The sequence below is a fragment of the Myotis brandtii genome, unplaced genomic scaffold (assembly GCF_000412655.1).
Source record: "Myotis brandtii unplaced genomic scaffold, ASM41265v1 scaffold10, whole genome shotgun sequence".
NCBI lineage: Eukaryota > Metazoa > Chordata > Mammalia > Chiroptera > Vespertilionidae > Myotis > Myotis brandtii.
In genome coordinates, this window is record NW_005353325.1 from 2,192,929 (window position 1) to 2,212,208 (window position 19,280).

At 34.3% G+C, this 19,280-nt stretch overlaps 1 protein-coding gene across 2 annotated transcripts in view; it reads right to left on the reverse strand.

Moving 5' to 3' along the window:
• The window catches only part of NFXL1 (nuclear transcription factor, X-box binding-like 1), a 38,682-nt gene extending 19,931 nt beyond the window's left edge, over positions 1 to 18,751 (reverse strand). The window contains exons 1-13 of one of the 2 annotated variants that reach the window (XM_014534331.1): positions 18,579 to 18,751; positions 15,090 to 15,199; positions 12,578 to 12,708; positions 11,000 to 11,178; positions 10,612 to 10,773; positions 10,425 to 10,525; positions 9,336 to 9,450; positions 8,324 to 8,448; positions 7,217 to 7,339; positions 4,334 to 4,424; positions 2,172 to 2,292; positions 1,781 to 1,940; positions 957 to 1,048 (exon numbers count right to left, since the gene is read on the reverse strand). In XM_014534331.1, coding sequence (XP_014389817.1) covers positions 957 to 1,048; positions 1,781 to 1,940; positions 2,172 to 2,292; positions 4,334 to 4,424; positions 7,217 to 7,339; positions 8,324 to 8,448; positions 9,336 to 9,450; positions 10,425 to 10,525; positions 10,612 to 10,773; positions 11,000 to 11,178; positions 12,578 to 12,708; positions 15,090 to 15,199; positions 18,579 to 18,747 — 1,679 coding nt within the window. In that variant the 5' untranslated portion in view covers positions 18,748 to 18,751. Of the gene's footprint in view, positions 1 to 956; positions 1,049 to 1,780; positions 1,941 to 2,171; positions 2,305 to 4,333; positions 4,425 to 7,216; positions 7,340 to 8,323; positions 8,449 to 9,335; positions 9,451 to 10,424; positions 10,526 to 10,611; positions 10,774 to 10,999; positions 11,179 to 12,577; positions 12,709 to 15,089; positions 15,200 to 18,578 lie in introns of both variants that reach the window. The other variant, XM_014534326.1, reaches the window with a different exon arrangement.
• Between the last annotated feature and the right edge of the window lie 529 nt (positions 18,752 to 19,280).

The window sequence follows — 19,280 nt, forward strand, 5'->3', positions numbered from 1 at the left end:
AAAAAGAGAAACAAATGTAATAATCTGAACAATAAAGATTTAATTAAAAAATATATATATATATATACATGCTATTCAAACTGAAAGGAAAGTTGTGCAAGGACAAAACAGGAGTGAGGGCTTTGAAAAGTACAGAAAACAAGAGCCCTCTCTTTAAAAGACCAATACACAGACATACGAATATTCTACTTGGAACTTCAATTGTAGACAACAGCCCCTTTTGTAATTGTATGTTGCTTCCCAGTTCTGTGCTTCCTTTTCCCCTATATTCTATAACCTCTGCTGGAAGTATGAACTATTCCAGGATTCCCTATTACCCCAGGTTTGACTCAGTACAGGTCATTTGCTGGCCAATCCAAGACACTACTTCCTTTCATTTTCAGTATTTCCCTCAAACACTCTCCTTTAAGTTTGTCTTACATAAAACCCGGTTTTCCTTTGTCCTCAAGGAGCTTACAGACTAGCATGGGAATCAGTCAGGAAAACTGGATATATTATTGTAACTGTAAGCACAAGTTGCTATAAAAGCTAAGCAGGGCATCGAACACTAACTAGCTAGGGGAAAACTCAAAAAAGAAACCTAGAGGAAGTTTTTAAGCAGTACGCAAAATACATTTGGACAAGAACGAAGCTAAAGACAGAGAACTAACTAGCTTATATGCTAAGCCTAAAATGATGAATTGAACAAAGAATATGGGAAAAGGTGACTTATGATATACTTTAGCCTGGCCGGCATGGCTCAGTGGTTGAGCATCGACCTATGAACCAGGAGGGCTTGGTTTGATTTCCTGGTCGTGCACATGCCTGGGTTGCGTGCTCCATCCCCAGGGTGGGGTATGCGGGAGGCAGTCGATCAATGACGCTCTCTCATCATTAATGTTTCTCTCTCTCCCTCTCCCAGATACACTTTGAACTATGTCAAAGGTATTTTTTAAAGTTAAAATTCTAATACTTACATAGGAATAGGAACTTGACATGGAGGACAAGGTAATGCAGCCTGAATAAATGCTGGCTCTGAAGGCTGTTCCCAAGGGCCTGTAGGCTGGTGCTACAAGTAAAATGCATAACAATTTTAAGTCAGAGGGGTAAAATCACATGGCCATTAAAAGAATCTTAGAAAATTGTTCCATGTATCCTCCACTCAAGTAGGTTGAATATTTTTCAAAAATATCAACAAATTGTGTTTACTGAAATATTCCATTCCATCTGCATTCTATCAGCTTGTTCCTCTCCATAAACATTTGATATTAAAAACTGAGGCAGACTCCAGTGTTTTAATGCCAGAACAGAGGCAATAGAGCCTCCTTCACTTCTCATAGGCCAAAGGGAGAATGAGAAACAGAATTGTAAACTCTACCTTCCACCAGCTGAATGGTATCTCCATTTTTTTGCTCACTGTTGTCTCCCTAGCACCGAGAAGAATGCTTACATAGTAAGGACTCAATAAATATATTAAAAATGTGACTGAATCTTTGAGGAAACCAAAAGATACCTATAACCATAAAACACATGTGAAGAAAAACTGCCAAATTTATCTCTATCTTGAAGATAAAATGACTATCACACTATATTTGCAAATATTTGTTTATTGGTCTCTCTCCTTTTCTATACTGTACACTTCTTAAAACAAAAGATCAAGTCTTGGTTACTTTGTACTCCAGCTCCTATCAGTGCTCAATACCATATAAGTACTTACTTACTGCTTGTTGAATGACTAAGAGAAATTCAGAAAATATGACTCACAGCAATCCACTGTCTCGTCAGAATATTGTTTCCTTACCCTGCCAGTTTGCTTTATTAATGCTTGATCATGACATGGAGCAGGACACAAGTGACCACATTTCTCCAACACTTTTTGGCAAGGTTGATGACATGGAGGACAAGAGCCAAAGTGACAGCGATGTTTTTCTTGACTTGTATGATGGCAAGTTGGTGGGCGACTAAATCATAAAGTACAATTTTTAAAATTACTTTTGATCATTGAAGAATTATATTTAAAGTGAAATCATCTATTTATATATCTTGTGATTCTATACAGAATAAGAATATACTGTGAATATTAGTATTTTAACACATTAAAGCAAAATTAAAAATATTAACAATATTAAAAATCAATATGAATTTAAGTTGGTAAGACACAAATATAAGTTTGTGCAAAGCTTCCTACCAACCTGCACAGCTCTTTGCACTTGGGTGGTCTTGTGGTACGTTCTCGGCCACAGGGTACTGTCACCTTTGTACTACCGCAATTGCACTTCACATCTACAGTTTCTGGGCAAGGATAGCAACTCCCTGAAAAAAAGGCTGAAAGTTAAAATTTACTTAACTACCCAAATGTCTATCAATAGTAGAAACATCAACAAAAACATGTCCTCAGGTGAGGATTTAAAAAAAAAAAAATTATGTGTAAAAATCAAGTAGGACTGGTGTTCCTTGGTAAGAAAATTCTAAACTACACATCCAATTTCTTTAATGGCCATTCGACTAGTCAGATTTTTCTACTTAAAGTAAAGGCCAGTGTTTTTAAAAATAGTCTACAATGTTCTATACATATTCTCCTTTCCCCAGCCATCTTTATCGCACCATCTCTCTGACCTAATCTCCTACCATCTGTGCCCTTGAGCACCTCTTCCATGCTCCTTCAGTTCCTTCAAGTGCTCCTGTCTCAGGGCTGCTGCAATCGCTGCTTTCTGGCCTGGAACATTACCCTCCCCTATTGCCACAGGGCTAGATCTCTTACTTCTCAGGTCTTCTCTCAAATGTCGTCCTTTCAGAGTCATCCCCTGATCACACTATATAAAATAGTATATACCATCCCCACTGTCACCATTTAAATTTTACTCTAATTTCCTTTCTATATGTGGCACCACTCATATTCTATATGAATTTGATTAGTTATTTGTATTCTATCTGAGGGAAAGTAAAAATAAAAAAGTTCCATAAGAGCAGGCACTTTGTCAATATGGTTCACTCCTGTAATCCCAGTGCCTGGTACTTAGTAGACAAGGCAAAAAACTTATTGAATAAATTAATGATTAATGCAGAGAATGTTAATGAAATTTAAATTTGAGGCAATGATATGATTATAAAGGAAATAAGATCCTTTTCAGGGTTAATGGAATCTGTCACTTTTCCTAATGGGGAGGCAATGTGGTATAATGGAAATATCATTAAAGTCTGAATTCACATCCTGACCCTGCAACTAGTTCTATGACCTTGGGCCAATAGTCTCTTGGTCAGTTTCCTTATTATAGTAAACAACAATAGTGCCATATGCTTTGTAAGAGCTCTGAGAGGATTAAGACATTAACTAAGATATCTAACATGCACATAATCCCAAAGGAAAACAGTAGTTTGTCCCAGGTCATAAAGCCACTAAGCGGCAGAGTCCAGACTTGAACCAGGACCTCTTACCCTAAGTCCATGCTCTTACCACTACCTTATACCATCGTTTAGTAAATTACATTTCATACTGACATATTCCAAATGGGTAAAGTTAACTCAGTTTTTAATGTCTAATAACTTAGGCACCCCTGAGACTCCTTCAGAGGGTCTGCAAGATCTCACATATATAGAGTAGAGTTTTCCAGAAGCTATATGACAAGTGATATCAAAAGAGATTGAATGCAGAAGCGGGTCTGTAATTCCAGCCATCTCCTATTAAGTTAGACAGTAAAGACATTTGCAAAAATGTAAAAAATACCATTCTCACTAAATTTTTTTCAGAAAAGTTATTTTTCACAAAAAAAGTTACTGTATTAAGAAGTAATGGGGCTTTATTATTTTTAAATAAAATAATAAATATTATTACATTTTATTTCAACTTAAAATATAATAAATATCAACAGATAAAATCCACACTCACAAAAGCTCTTTGGGTCCCAGAGTGTAAAGAGGTCTTGAGACTAAAAAGTTTAAGAACTACTGGCTTAGGATATATCCAATTCCTTACTAAACTTAATTCCATTAAAATGTCTAAAATTCAAAGTAAAACTGAAAAACCTAAGAACATATTTATTAATTCAAAAATTCTGTGGGGAAGATTGGAAGGAAACAACATGGTGTTATAAAATAACAAAACTTTTATATTCAGAAGACCAGGGCTTAAATCTTGGCTATATTGGTTTACTAGGTTTTTCCCTGTGTACGTACGTCACTGAACCCTCTTAACTTTAATCTCCTTCTCCATAAAGTCACAATCTTGGCAACTGCCCTACCTTCTCAGTTATTAAGAGGACAAACTAAGATAATAAATGTGAAAGCTCTCTATCAACCTTTTTTAAAAACACTATGTAAATACAAACATGAAAGTACAGCTACTGTTAAATTTTACCTCTGTGGCAGACAGATGGACACTTATGATTTCTACATCCTAAAGTCCGTCCACAGTTTTGATCACAAGGTGTACAGTTTCCAGGACAACACTGAAGAGAAAGCAATATATAAATAATAGGTCATCTAAAAAGCATGCATAATATAAATGTCATTACTAGGTATTCACAGAACTTGTGGAAAGCAAAAGATACTGTACTTCTTTTCAATATAAGAATAAAAGTAGTGAAGAGTATCAACATTCTTCTGATAAGTAGATATGCCATATTAAGAACTTGTAAGTTTAAATAATGTCCTAATTTACCAAAATCCAAGATAAATTTTCTTGCATTTCAGTACATTATTCTATGACTTAAAACATTCCCATAATTTTCATTTCTACTTATATATGCAGAGATTGGCAACATTAACCAAAGGAATAGATCTGGTCAAATCTTATAGTCAATTCAGGCAAACAATTGGTCTGATTATTCTAAAAATTTAGTTAAAAAAAAAAACAGTTAAATGTATAGATTAGTTTAGCAATTATTTTTAAGCCATGGAATCAGAGATTAACTAAAGGAGAAAAACAGAGATTAGGTTATTTGCTTCTAACTTTTATAACTTCCCTGATTTCCAATCTGTTTGTAAGAAATACACCCGTCTACGACTTGTCCCAATTTTCATTCATGAACAAAAGGCAACTACTTATATTCCACCTTGCTATTCTAATTCCCTCCTTGACTTCTCATATATCCGAACTTTGGAGAGAAAATGCAGACTATAATTGTCTTAAACTTGGGATTGAAACCTACTTTAAGAACAAGTTTCAGTATATAAAAATAGCTCAAAACAAAATATACTTTATTGAAAAGCAATTAAAAGTCAAAATAGTTCACTAAATCAGTCAAATATTTACTAAGATTATGTGCCTATCACTTTGCTAGTGGCAGTGTGCGAAAAGAAATTTTGTGGTCCATGACTTGAATAAGCCTTTAGACACTTCTGTTCCAACCATGGTGGAGTAAACAACAACCAGATTTATACTCCTGCCTTAAACAACTAGGAAATCAGACAAAATATACAGACATGGAAGATATAGATAAGACCCAAACCCAACTCTCAGGAATGAAAAACTATAATATCTGAGATGAATAAACATAGGATGTGATAAAAAAAAGGATTAGACAAAGCAGAAGAAAATTAATTCCACAGTATAAGACAAAGCCATATAAACTAAAACACAAATTTTAAAAACTAAAATTAATAAATGGAACATCAGTGAGCTGAGAGACTTCAAGTAGCATAACATACATATTGCAGTCTAGAAGGCAATGGGTAGGGGGAAAACATTTGAAGAAATAAAAACTGAAAATTTCAAAAAATTGATCAAAACTATAAACCTACAGATCTAAGAAATTCAACAACAAAAAATTAATGAAACATGAATAAAGCTATATCAAGGAATACCACAAATTGCTAAAAACTGGTAATAAGTTTTTTAAAAATAGCCCAAGGAAAAAAAGATATATTGAAAACAGAAAAACAAAGATAATCATAGCACACACACTTTGTTGGGAAAATGCAAATTAAAAGAGGGTGGAGCAAAAAAACTTTCAAACTAGAATTCCACAGTATAAGTATTTTTCACAAACTAAAGATATTTTACAAAAGCTAAATATATTTTACAAAAATTGAAAGAATGACCAGCACTACAAAAAATGTTAAAGGAAGTCCTTCTGATAGAAAATGAAAGCAGACAGAAACCTAATATAAAAAAAACCTGAAAAACACCAAAAATAACGTTTGATAATCTATAATAATAAAAGCATAATCTGCTAATTAGACCGGACAGCCAAATGACCTTCTGGACATCCTTTCGGACATCCTTATGACCTTCTGGACAAAGCTGGGACTGCGAGAGCCAAGGCAAGCCACTGTGGCTTCGAGGGCTGAGCACCTTGCACGATTTTCGTGCATCTAGTAAATTATAAAAGACTACTTTTTCTTATTTTTTCAATCTCTTTAAAAGATACCTGACTAGTTAGATCAAAAATAAACATATTATATTTGGGGGTTATAAAATACATGGGTATAAAATGTGTAAGAATCAAATAAAGGATTAAAATAGAATCATTGAAGAGCAACACTCAATAAAATAGAAATAAGAAAAAAGAGAGAAAAGGAATAAACAGATAAGCAAATAAGAAATAAATAGTAAAATGATATTTAAATGCAACCATATTAAAGATCACATTAAATGTAAGTGATCTATACCCAAATTAAAAAACAAAGATTGTTCTGCTAGGATAACACAATTATCTAAGTGCTGTCTATAAGAAAACCATTTTAAACATAAAGTATAAATAGGTTAAAAAAGAATGAAAAAGATTTACCATGCTAACACTAAGCAAAAGAAAGTTGAAATCACTATATTTCAATAGGAATCTTACCAGAGATAGAGGTATAATTCATAATAATAACGAGGACCCCCCCCCAAAAAAACTGCAAATCTACAAACTCAATAAAATACTCCAGTTGACCATATACTGAACCAAGTGTCTATAAATAAGATTTGAACAATAAAAATTAAACCAGCAAATGAACTATCACTCTTAACATTGCTATGATGTTTTAAAGTCAGGAAACAAAAATCGCTTAAGAAACAAGCTGAGAGAATAATACACGAGATTAAAAAGTCTCTTGTCATTTAAAAATCTTGGTAAGATTTCCCACTAATATAAACCATTAGGATTAATCTAGAATATGTATTAATACTTCATATGGGAAGCATAGAATATGCTTGGATATTTGAGAAACATGTCAAGGTGGTGCTTATCATAGGCCTACAGAGGAAAAATTCAAAAGAATTTTTAAAGCAATGTCCCTAGCTTATTACACATACCTTTCTCTTACACTGATGCTTCTGACAGTCACGCATCTTAACACACTTAGTTTCACAGAGATAAGGTTTATGACATGGCATTCGTTTTGTATGCTTTCCACAGCGACACTGCTTTTCTACTTCCTGGAAGAATCAAATAAATGCTATTAAAACTAACTTTTGTTAACATGATTTCTTTTCACCTTGCCAAATTTTTATAATTACTAAAAAATGAAGGAACCCAGTCAGTGTGGCTCAGTGGCTGAGCGTCAATCTATGAACCAGGAGGTCACAGTTTGATTCCCAGTCAGGCACACACCTAGGTTTCGGGCTTGATCCCCAGTGTGGGTGTGCAGGAGGCAGCCGATCAATGATTCTCTCTCATCATTGATGTTCTATCTCTCTCTCTCCCTCTCCCTTACTCTCTGAAATGAGTTATATATAAAACCACACACACACATATAAATTTTTGAAAAAAATGAAAGAGGAAAGCTTTAAGAGCAAACTTGTATGAAAGGAAGACTTTACCAAAGCTAAATCAGAATTTCCTAAAATAGTTGTTTGTATCTTACTTTGTTCCAAAATAGACTTCATATGAATTTTCATTATTAAATTTAGTAGGAATTTAATACTAAATAGTTAAACAATACCACACATTAAAATCGATTACATGTGGTTATACCATGACATGGGCACATCTTATTTCAGTAAAGCAAGAAAATTGGATTATCTTGTAAGCTAATTTGTTGACTTGGTAGTATGGTCATAACCAAGGTGACATATATATAATTTAAAAGTCTCAATTAAGCCTAAGCATTCATTTCTTTCCATCATCACTAAGCCTAATTCTTCATTGCTTTGAATGTCTACTGGGAACAAATAACCTCACTTTGGACCATAAAAATAAGAAGTTCAAACTTTAACCAAGCAAAATCAAACAAAAGGTGATTTTTGGACTTGATTGCTGGCATCCTCTCATGCTTCTTCACCATACCCATTAGGTCACTAAACTCATTCAGGTCATCGTATAGGTATTTATAAAACTAAGTAATGGAAAACAATTACAGAACAATCCCATCACACATAACAGAGAGCTCTTAGAATTAATTATTACAGGAGATGACTAACTTGTCTACATGTTTCACAAGGACCTCGGTGACAACGCTGTGAACATCTATGGACTCCACATTCAAGTAACTTGTCACAACTATCTCCACAAGTTGGCACATCTTCTGTACAAGGCAAAGAGAACTCTAAAAGCAGACAAAAAGTTAATGTTACTAGTAACACACATTATTATGAAGCACTAACAACATGCCATGTTCTTTTGACTCCCTAAAGAATGACAGCCCTTTCAGACTATGAATTTTTGCATCTATGTAACTATTAGAAAAATTAACTTTAATAAAAATAATCCCTAATATTTGTGAAGTTAATGTAAAGTTAAACAAAATTTGACATATTACAAGTTACTTCAAGAAGCACATTTATAAGCTATTTCAGAAATACTTATCTGAAGAAATAATGTCATGTAACCTCTATGAAGAATTCCACAATATAGAATTATAAAAACAATTTGCTCTTAATAACCTCACCAGATAAAAGAAAAGAAGTAGATTCAAAAACATAATGAAACTCACCTTCGACATAAACATGACAAGTACTGGCAATAATCTTATGAGCATGTGTGCTGGCATTGGTACAGAGTCTACAGCCCTTCCATGCCTTTAACTCAAAGCAACCAAAACTAAATTCACTTATAGCCCAATACACAATAATGACAATAGCCTGTAATTATTAGGTTTCCTTTATATGTTAGGCACTACACTAACTGTTTTATGAGCATTTTATCATTTAATTCTCACACACATCTTACAAAGACGGTACCATCATTGACTCCATTTAACATGAGAAAATTAGAGTTCGTGAAGGTGGGATTTGAAGCCAGATATGCCTGATTCCAAAGTCTGAGGTAAAACATGTTATACTGTCTTCTCATCCAAATGTACAGAAATCTAACATTAAATGTGTATAATTATTGAAACTACATTATGAACTCACAGAGAAATCTAATGAGGAAAGTACTCTAGTTAGCATAAAAAATAATCATATCCCATTAAAGGTTTAAAAATAGTCTTACTTGACTTCTGACATGGACAGAATCTTTTCCCAGATCGAGGACATTCTCCACAAGCACCAACATGACAAATTTGCTCACATGTATGATTACCACATGGCAAGGTTTTCCCACATACCTAAAATAAAATGCAATAAGCACTAGTGAAAAACTTAAAAGTTAACAAAAAAGACTTTGTACATTACATAATCCATAATCCATTTTTTCTTTGTACATAATCCATTTTTCAATCACAAGCCACTTTTTTATGTTCCTCATAATTTGTTTTTCTCTCTTAGGTATCATATATCTATAATAATAAAGTGTAATATGGAGCTAATTAGACTGGATGTCCTTCCGGACAACCTTCCAGACGCAGCCGGGGTTGGCTGAGGCAAGCCAACGAGGCTGCAACTGACCAGCAGGCTGCAGCGGGTGGGCAGGGCCTCCCTCTGCGAGGGAAGCCTGGGTCCCGGGTGCTGGTGCCCCGGTCTGGGTGCCAGAGGGAAGCTGGTGCCGGCAGCCAGGGGAAGGAAGGCCTACTCCTGCACAAATTTTGTGCGTCGGGCCTCTAGTAAATACATAAATACACACACATACATACACATATACTACTATATACACATACATACATATACATGTTTATAGACACATTCCTATGCACCAAAGAGTATATTTTTAAAATATAATACAGGAAAAAAGTATATACAGCTTCATATGGCCATCCACCAAAGATTTCCAAATGGTACTAAAACCATGCCAATTATAGGAAAAACAATCTATAAAATCAATTCTACTTCCTCAATTGGATTAACTCAAGAAGTGAGGAGGGGTGTTGTTTAAAGAGAGGGGAAAGGAAGGGAGAAAGAGCTAGCAAGAAAGACAGCATATATATGTATTGAATCCAAAATTCAACAAATAGTTGTTAATTTGAAAAAAAATTACAATATTAAATTGGAAAAGTTTCCTAAAATGTGAATATAATTCATTTAAGTTACTATTCTTCCTTTCATTTTATCCAACTAAATCAAATGAGCTAAATCCTGATTAGCATTTCTGATATGCTTTCCGTATTCTTTAATGCCCACGCCCTCAAAATGCATGGACACTTACTTGATCACAGCGCCACTGTGGACTTGCACAGCTTCTTTCAGTTACTTGTTTGCCACAGACACACTTTTGCCTACTAACTCTTGGACAGGGCGGACAACTTCCTAAAATCACAATTACAAATTAGCACAGACACATTATAAAGCAATAGAGACTGCTTTCACTTTGGCTAAAAGGTACGGTCTTTCACCTGCATGACAAGGATTTTCACATTTATGTTGTCCACAAAGCAACTTCCGCCCACATGCCTGCTGACAGGACCATTCCTTGGCACTGCATCTACGAGGGATGGGTTTTGCTTTCTTACAGTAACAAGTAGTTGTGACCATCTTTGGACAAGGAGGGCAGGGACCTAGAATCCAATAAAAGGGGGGGAAATCAGAGGTCAAAGATAACTTTCGATTCCCATACCTATTATTGATTTCTAAAGCTTTCCTTGCTTATACTTCAAAAGACATCCCCTTTCAATATTTCCTTCTATAAACTTAAGTTCTCAATTCAACTTTCACAATTTTTTTTTTTTTTGCCTCAAAGTAATATCCACCCACAAACAATTACAAATGTAATATATAACTTACCTGGATGACAGAGGAGCAAACATTTATGGCCGCAAGGAGGTTTAAATTCTCTTTCACATACTTGGCCACATGAATGAGGCACAAGCCACGGATCTAAAGGTGGATCTTCTACTTTTCCACAATAGCAATAGTACCTACTAGGTGTGTCAGATCGTTTGTACTCAAACCTACATTTTGGACTACAAAGAAGAATTACAGAAGTTAATTTCATTTTTAAAAGTGATACAAGAGACAGGAATATACATACACTTAGCAATATGGTATACTCAATTTGCTTTATGTAAGGCACTCTGCTCCATTTTTATATTAGTGAAAAACAAGATTTTACTAAAATAAATTTCAACCATCTAGAACAGCTTTATCCAATATAATTTCCTGAGGTAATGGAACAGTTCTATACCTGCCAAGTCCAATATAGTAATTATTAAACATATATGGCCAGTGAGCACTTGAAATGTGGCTGATGCGTACAACTGAGAAAGGACAGAACTTTGGTAATTTTAAAAAAATGTAAATAACCACAGGTGGCAAGTTGCTAATGTATTAAACAGCATAAATAGCTAGATCCTGGCTTCACCATATAAGAGTAAAAGAAGTCTGAACACATCATTTTATTTCAACTAACTTTAATATCCTCATTGGTAACATGGGAATACACTCTCTCACAAATGACCAAGAATTACTTTTACGAAACTATTCTATCTGAAATGTTTTTAAAAACTACATTCTATCACAATTTGATAAATACAGGGTGGGGCAAAAATAGTTCACAATTCTGAGTATGCAAAACACAGAGTTTATTATTGAATTAATTATTAGTACATTATTTTCCATACGAACAACTGCAAACCTACTTTTGCTCAATCTCGTATATCAGCTATGGTAACAAGAGGTCTAATGTGGATTCAGGTTTTCTAAATCCTGAATCTTACATAATCTATGGGCCACTGTTAAGAGAAAGAACATAAAATTAGTTACAAAAGTGAATATTATGTGACCACACAGAGACCCTGAAATTTCTGTGTCATTATCTTGACAGTAAATCTACCCTTTTGGTTGCCAGTGTGAGTAAATTTTTTTATTGTCTTTATTTAGCAGATTTATAAAATTTTCATTCCCCAACTCTTTCTGGAAATATTACAGAAGTTCAAGATCAAATCATGAATAAACCATCTAATAAAGTAAATGTAGAAAAAAAATAATAATATTGAATAATATATACCTACAGTTTTGAGAGATTTGGGGGATAAAATTGAAAAGCTTATGATCAAAATGTGTTAGATGACAGTCTTATACAATGTGATATTAATGTATACTAATATGAACTCCGGGAGAGAAGTACCAGAATCATGAAGAATTACAGTCTTATAGAAAAGAAAGTTTTGCAGGGGGAAAATAAAGTCTGAATAATGGTTTATTAACTAGTGGGAAATAAAAGCCATTACCAAGCCCCATATCTTCACAAACGAAATGACTAACTGAAGGCCAAACATGGACACTGAAACTGCCAATAAAGCAACTTATGAGCTAAATTTTAATTTATTTTACAACTTGATATTCCAAAATTAGAAAAATTACCAAGGCCAGGGATAATCTCTCCTTCCGAAATCGTCATCTGTCAGAGAAGATACCAGAAACTGGCTGTCTTTAGCCCACTTCTGGATACAGGGCATGTGAAATATACAGAAACATCCTGAACAACTCCAAACCTAAGACAAAAGTATCAGATATTAACATATATACAATGATTATTTTTCTTTGATAATTACATAAAAATACTTTAAAATAAGCACCACAGTAAATTATTTTCAAGCGCAAACTACGGATTAAGAAAAATAATTTTGCCCTGACTGGTATGGCTTAGTTTGTTGAGCATCGTCCCATGCTCAGAAAGGTCAAAGGTTCAATTTCCGGACAGGGCACATACCAAAGCTTTGGGTTCGATCCCTGGTCGGGGTGAATACAAGAGGCAACCAATCGATGTTTCTCTCTCTCTCTCTCAAAATCAATTTTAAAAAACATACTTAAAAAAAAGAAATATAATTTTTCCTTCCAGAATAACATATGCAATGTTCTTTAAAGAAAAATATCATTAACCATCCAGATTCATTCAACTAGAAATAACTACAGTGGGGCCTTGACTTACGAGTGTCCCGACTAACAAGTTTTTCCGAGATACAAGATTCTCTCGGCCAATTTTTTGCTTTGAGTTGACAGAGTAATTTGAGTTAACGAACTCCTTAATGAGCTCCGTCACAGAACGAATTAAACTGGTAAGTCAAGGCCCCACTGTACTGCTAACATTCTGGTCAGACTCTAATACTTTTTTTCTAATTTTAATTTTTTAAAATCTTTATTGTTGAAAGTATTACATAGATCTCCTTCCCCCCGCCCCCGTCTCTAATATTTTTAAAAATGTGTTTCATATTTTTTAAAAGGAGTCATGCCATACTGACTGATATGTAACTTCATAGCCTTTTCTTTTAATATAGTACAGTAAAGCCTTGTGCAGTGTTTCAAGTATTCCTTAAAGGCTTAAGGAATAAAAGTAATTAATTTTAAAACCTACCAATGCTTTAATATAACTGACAAAAATTAGTTCTCCTTTCATTATAACATTTCTCAACTGTTTAATAAAATCAGACATGTAGTGTATTGCATAAACTGGCAACAGCATTTTTTAAAAAAGTCAACTTTTTAGTTGCGTTCTTCCTCAATCAGCGACTAAGAAAAGAACTGGGATGTGGGAGTTAGGAGAGGACAAGGTGGTAAAAGAAAAAATGCCAATGAATGGTAAACAGTTGAGCTGATTACAGCTAAGGACCAAAGTTCAGTCCTGCTAGGGACCCTCTGAAGAACCATTTAAAACATACCTAGAACTATCCCCAGCCCCAACAGAGAGGAGGTTGGGGTACTCATCTACCAATTCCCTGTGATGGAACGTTGGCCCAAGAGGGATTAACTCCCCTGTGATTCTGCACTACACCCGTGCACTGGCCAAGTTGGTTCCCAAGGAGGAAGCATTAACATTAAAAAAACAAACAAACCATACACATACAGAGTGTTTAAGGTAGAACTGTACCCACATGCAGAGACTATACATCCATTGCAGTTGAAATCAGAATAAACCAACCAGATATGACTCCAAGCACCAAAGGTATCTGCATTTGCTATGCTATCCTATCCAATGTGTTAAGTTTCTGATTCACTCTACGTGATCAAACCATTTTATTTGGCCTTTTTTCCTCTAGACCAGTGGATCTCAATCTGTGGGTCGCGACCCCTTTGGGGGTCAAACGACCTTTTCACAGGGGTCGCCTAAGACTACTGGAAAACACATATATAATTACATATTGTTGTTGTGATTAATCACTATGCTTTAATTATGTTCAATTTGTAACAATGAAATTGGGGATCACCACAACATGAGGAACTGTATTAAAGGGCCGCAGCATTAGGAAGGTTGAGAACCACTGCTAGACAATACTGCTGTAATAGCTGTGGATTAATCTAAGGTCTAAATGTTGAGTCTATCATAGTCATCACTTCCCCTTAATTGCTCCATTAACACCCTTTTAAATTTACATATATGTAACTTCACCCTTCGGCCATCTCATCCCTAAGTACTACATAAGTTATGTCTGAATCCATCTCTCCCCAATGACAACAGTCACTTTCCACCATGGCTTCAACACAAGAAAAGCTCACTAAATAAACCATGGTCACTGCTAGGTTCTACTTCCTTGAAGGCATCTTTTTTTCAACCTGCTAAAAGTAATGAAATATAGTCCATTTAAACATTTCAGTATTTGTGAGAATCTCTAAAGTACAAAGATATTAAAAATGCTTTATCACAATGACATGAACATTAAAACTGAAGATACTTGCTTCAACTATATTAATAGTGCTAAATATATTGGATGCTCATTTAGAAGTTTTTTAAAAATTACAGATTTACAAAAATAAAAATCCTCAAATGAAGCATTTTTAAACAAAAATAAGCAAAAACATAATAAATGATTAAGTATTATAAATGCAATGTAAGATATTTTGGGGAGATCCATTAATATAGATAAGGAGAATAACTTACTGCCTGGTTTCTCTTCACTGAAGCAATACAAATTAAGCATGTCATAGCCCCTGCTTGAAAAGCTTCATTTAAATACTGTTTCGTTCGCTCTAATTCACATACATCTCCATCTTGAAATTTAAAAATTGAAAACTTCATGTTAAGCAACATCTGAAAATAACACAAACTCGCTAATAGCACTACATAGTAGGTGAGAAATGTCTAGCAGTATCAATTGCTCAAAATATAGCTTAAAATTAGAAGTTTAAAAACAGCAACCAGCGAGCTGCCAAAAGGTCACAAAGTGCATGCGTTAAATCTTATATATTTGATTCAAAACCAGTATCTTGGCCCTCTCAGAGCATACTTGCTTTTATTGTTGTTACAGTGCTTACCAAATCTGGTAGGGGCAGAGCCATAGACAAGAGCAGCAAGATGCGAGTAACAAGGGAAAGCACATCAAAGCAAAGTGAAAGACACTGAATGTCAAAGCTCAACAGAGCCATGTAGCCTAAATATAAGCACATACATGTATGTTTGTCTGCGTGTGTGTGACACACAGCATTGTTTTAATAAAAACTTATTGAATAAAAATATCCTGAGGTCATTATAGTATAGAGTATAATAACTATTTCTGCTTAAAAAGGAAGCATGAACTTCTTATTAAAAGATTATTAGACTATACTTTCTTAAGCAATTATTGAGCATTTATTTGCTAGGCACTGCACTATTAGTATTCAGTAGGGTTAAATGAGCTACTTTTATTTTCATTCTACCGATGAGAAAACTGAAGCACAGAACAATTAAGTCATCTCAATTTGACACTTAACCACTATGAGCCCTCTTAATCACTGTTATGTTGCAGCAAGGGATTACCACAGGAAGGGCCAAGAAATAACAGGTAAGAGCAAAATGAAAGGCAGAAAAATTAACCAAAGCGCACATGAGACCAAAAGGACAGTGATCTGAGTCACTTTAGTGTAAGAGAAATAAACCTACATACCTTTAGTACAATAAAGACTGTTCAATAGAGGTTGACTGAGTAATCATATAAACTATCATAAGTACGGAACTTATGGCAATAAAATGGTTCAAATCAAAATTTAAGTTACCAAAAAGAAAAATTAAATAAATAGGTTGCTTGGATAATTCTTTACTTTCTAAGATCACCTCAGGAAACACAGGACTTACAAAAACATGCTCTACATAATATAAATATAATGTAGGACAGTAAACAAAATATACATAAAAACAATCCCAAAACTTTAAAATATTGTTAAATTATTAAATACAATTGTATCCTTAGAAGCAGACTTAATAATCATATTCTATGTGCTTATTTTGCTTTTCTCATAGCTGGCTTTAACAAATGTATAACATTTTAAATTATATATAATTTAACAGCTAACACAGAATGAGAACAAGATGAAATAGGCTTTAACAAAATAAATTCTAATCTTATATTTGTAAGATTTCTTCACAAACTGTATTAAAGTTTGGCTGTGACAATACAGTATACTGCCCAAATGTCATGGTGGATAACATGGCATTTAAAGTCATGCATTTTAAAAACATCATCCTGGCAACTAAAGAAAAGTAAGTACAAGGCAGCTAAGACTAAAAGCTAAAGTACCAGTTAAGAGGCAGTGATAGCAGAAAAATTAAAAAATGACCTTGAGCAAGTTACCTAATGTATCTACCTCATTTTTCTCATCTTTAAAATAATAATATTAATATCTACCTCGCAATTATTATGTGGATTTAATTCACACATTAAATAGCTGTAGGGGCCTGAATTAAGGCAATGCTAGTATATGGGAGAAGAGGGGTGGATTCAAGAAATTTAGGAAGTAAAACTCAGCAGGACTTAATAACATTTAAATTATGCTGCTTTTAAAAGTCGATATTCATGTCAACAGTAAGAAGGAAAGAATGCTGTGTTTGTTGAGATGCCTGACATGGGCAGAGGGGAGGAGTGGTAGTGAATAAAACACACTCATGTCATGTATGTGCCATCCCTGCTCCCAGATTTCTGGTTTTGGTGTGTGACTTGGAAAACTGTGGTGTTACAAATTGAGATAAAGAAAACAAGAGGAGAAATGCTATCTTTCAACATATGCTTGATGCATCCATGGCAAGTAAGATAGGGATACCCATCAGGAAGTTGACCATGCAAGTCTGAAATGTGAGAGAAGAATCACAAAAGAATACAAAGTCTGTGCACAGAGAAAAAGAATGAACTTCTCTGATCAAGTTCTGATGTCCAATTCACTAACATGAGATGGGAATGCTGGCATATACTGTTCTTAAGTGATCAAATTTCCTTACTTACACAAAGGAACAAGAATCAAATTATTTATGGATGTGACACAAAACAAAGTAAGAAAAACTGTCTTAGTACTTGAAGATGAAAGCCCGATTAAAAATTAGTAAAACTTATAAATGATAAATGTTTCCTAAACACTACAAAGAAATACTGAGTTGCACCACTGAATTTCCTACTTAAACTCTATCTAGGATGGTTTAAGTGAAGTCCTCTTGAAGCAGGAACCTTCTTAAGGTTACTTTCTATGAAGTCCTCTAGAACAGCGGTCACCAACCTTTCTGACCTCACGGACCGCCGGTTGCCGACCGCTGCTCTAGAAGTAAGTACCTGCTAACCTTAAGGTTACTCTTTATCAACTTTTACCTGGCTGAGCCAGACTTCTTAGTCAAGCCTCCTAATCTTAATTCCATAGCAGATACGGTAAATTCCTTGGAAACCTATATGACGATGTGTACCTATCCTCATGTGCCATCAATATACTCAGGCAACTAATGTTGATAATTCATGAAAGAATGCTTCTAATAATGACTTTAAGTATAAAATGTGGAAAGTATAAAACACATTTAAAATAATCTATTTTTACACTTAGTACCAAATCCTCCATAGCAGCACCACTTTGGTCCCCTCTCTGGTAAACATGACTTGAAGAGCAACCCAGATATAAACAACATGTGATGTGATTGTACATGTCAAACCTGAGTACTTTGTTTTAAAAAATGGTATGAAAGTCAAAAGTTGTAAGATATAAAGAAATAGAGTCATGAAATGAAAATGACTTCAAGACACATTTAACAGGAGAAAAAAAGAGAAAACGGTGAATAGATTTAATGGATTCAAAGTCCTCAAATGCAATCAAATCATAACCAGGAACAACTTGACCCCACTCATCCCACAGAGAGCGTTGGCATCTCCCTCCCAGCATTCTAATGAAATACCAATTAAACACACAGGAGAACCTCTAAGGCTGTACGGGACACTGCCATCCCATCTGCTTTACAGAAAGACCAGTATTATACAGTATAGAACTCAAATAGTAAAATGTACAAGCATCAACTCTACAACACAAAAATGCTCATTCTTAAGGTGCAAAAACTATTCCACATGGAGTAAAAGTGTTTTTTAAAAGCCAGGAATATATTTTCAGTAATATCAAAAAGGTCTAAATTTAAAACATCATACAGTACCTGTCTGTGTAGTGTAAGTTATAAATGTATTAGCAACTATTTTTCCCTGTTTTCCTTCCAAATCTTCATCTCCTTCTTCTTCAGAGGAAGAGCTGAAGTGTTCTTCAACAAGTTTTTTGGCCGCAGCTTGATTAGCCTTCTTGATTTCCTCAAATTTCCGTTGAGCCATTAGCTCTGCTTAAAGGGAGAAAAATAATGAGTCTCATTTCTGCAAACCAATCTCTCAAAAGGCAAGTCCTAAGTACTAATAAATCATTTTAAAATATAGATTTAAAAGTCACCTTTGGAGCATTCTATTTTACTAACATCCATGAAAAAACAGTATTCTCAAATTTCTTGTCACACAACAAATGAGGATGCCACAATAAAAACTTTCATGTTTGTAAATTACCCTGCTAAAAGCCGCAAATTGTTCTAAAAACAGTGACTGGCCCACCAAAGACTGTACTACATTTATGTACTACATTTATGTACTACATTTATGTAATCTGCTCTTTAGAAAGCTCAAGAACTTTTTGCCTGTATTAAAATGTGGTCACAAAACATATATATTTAACATTAATCCAAACAAAATGTTGCTAACACAGAGAATATACTTCTTACAACGTCATTCCAAAAAGAAATGCTAAGTTTTGGGTTATTCTTCCACTATTCTCTTTAGCACTATTTGTACTTCTCATTTTGTTACTGGGTTAAATAATG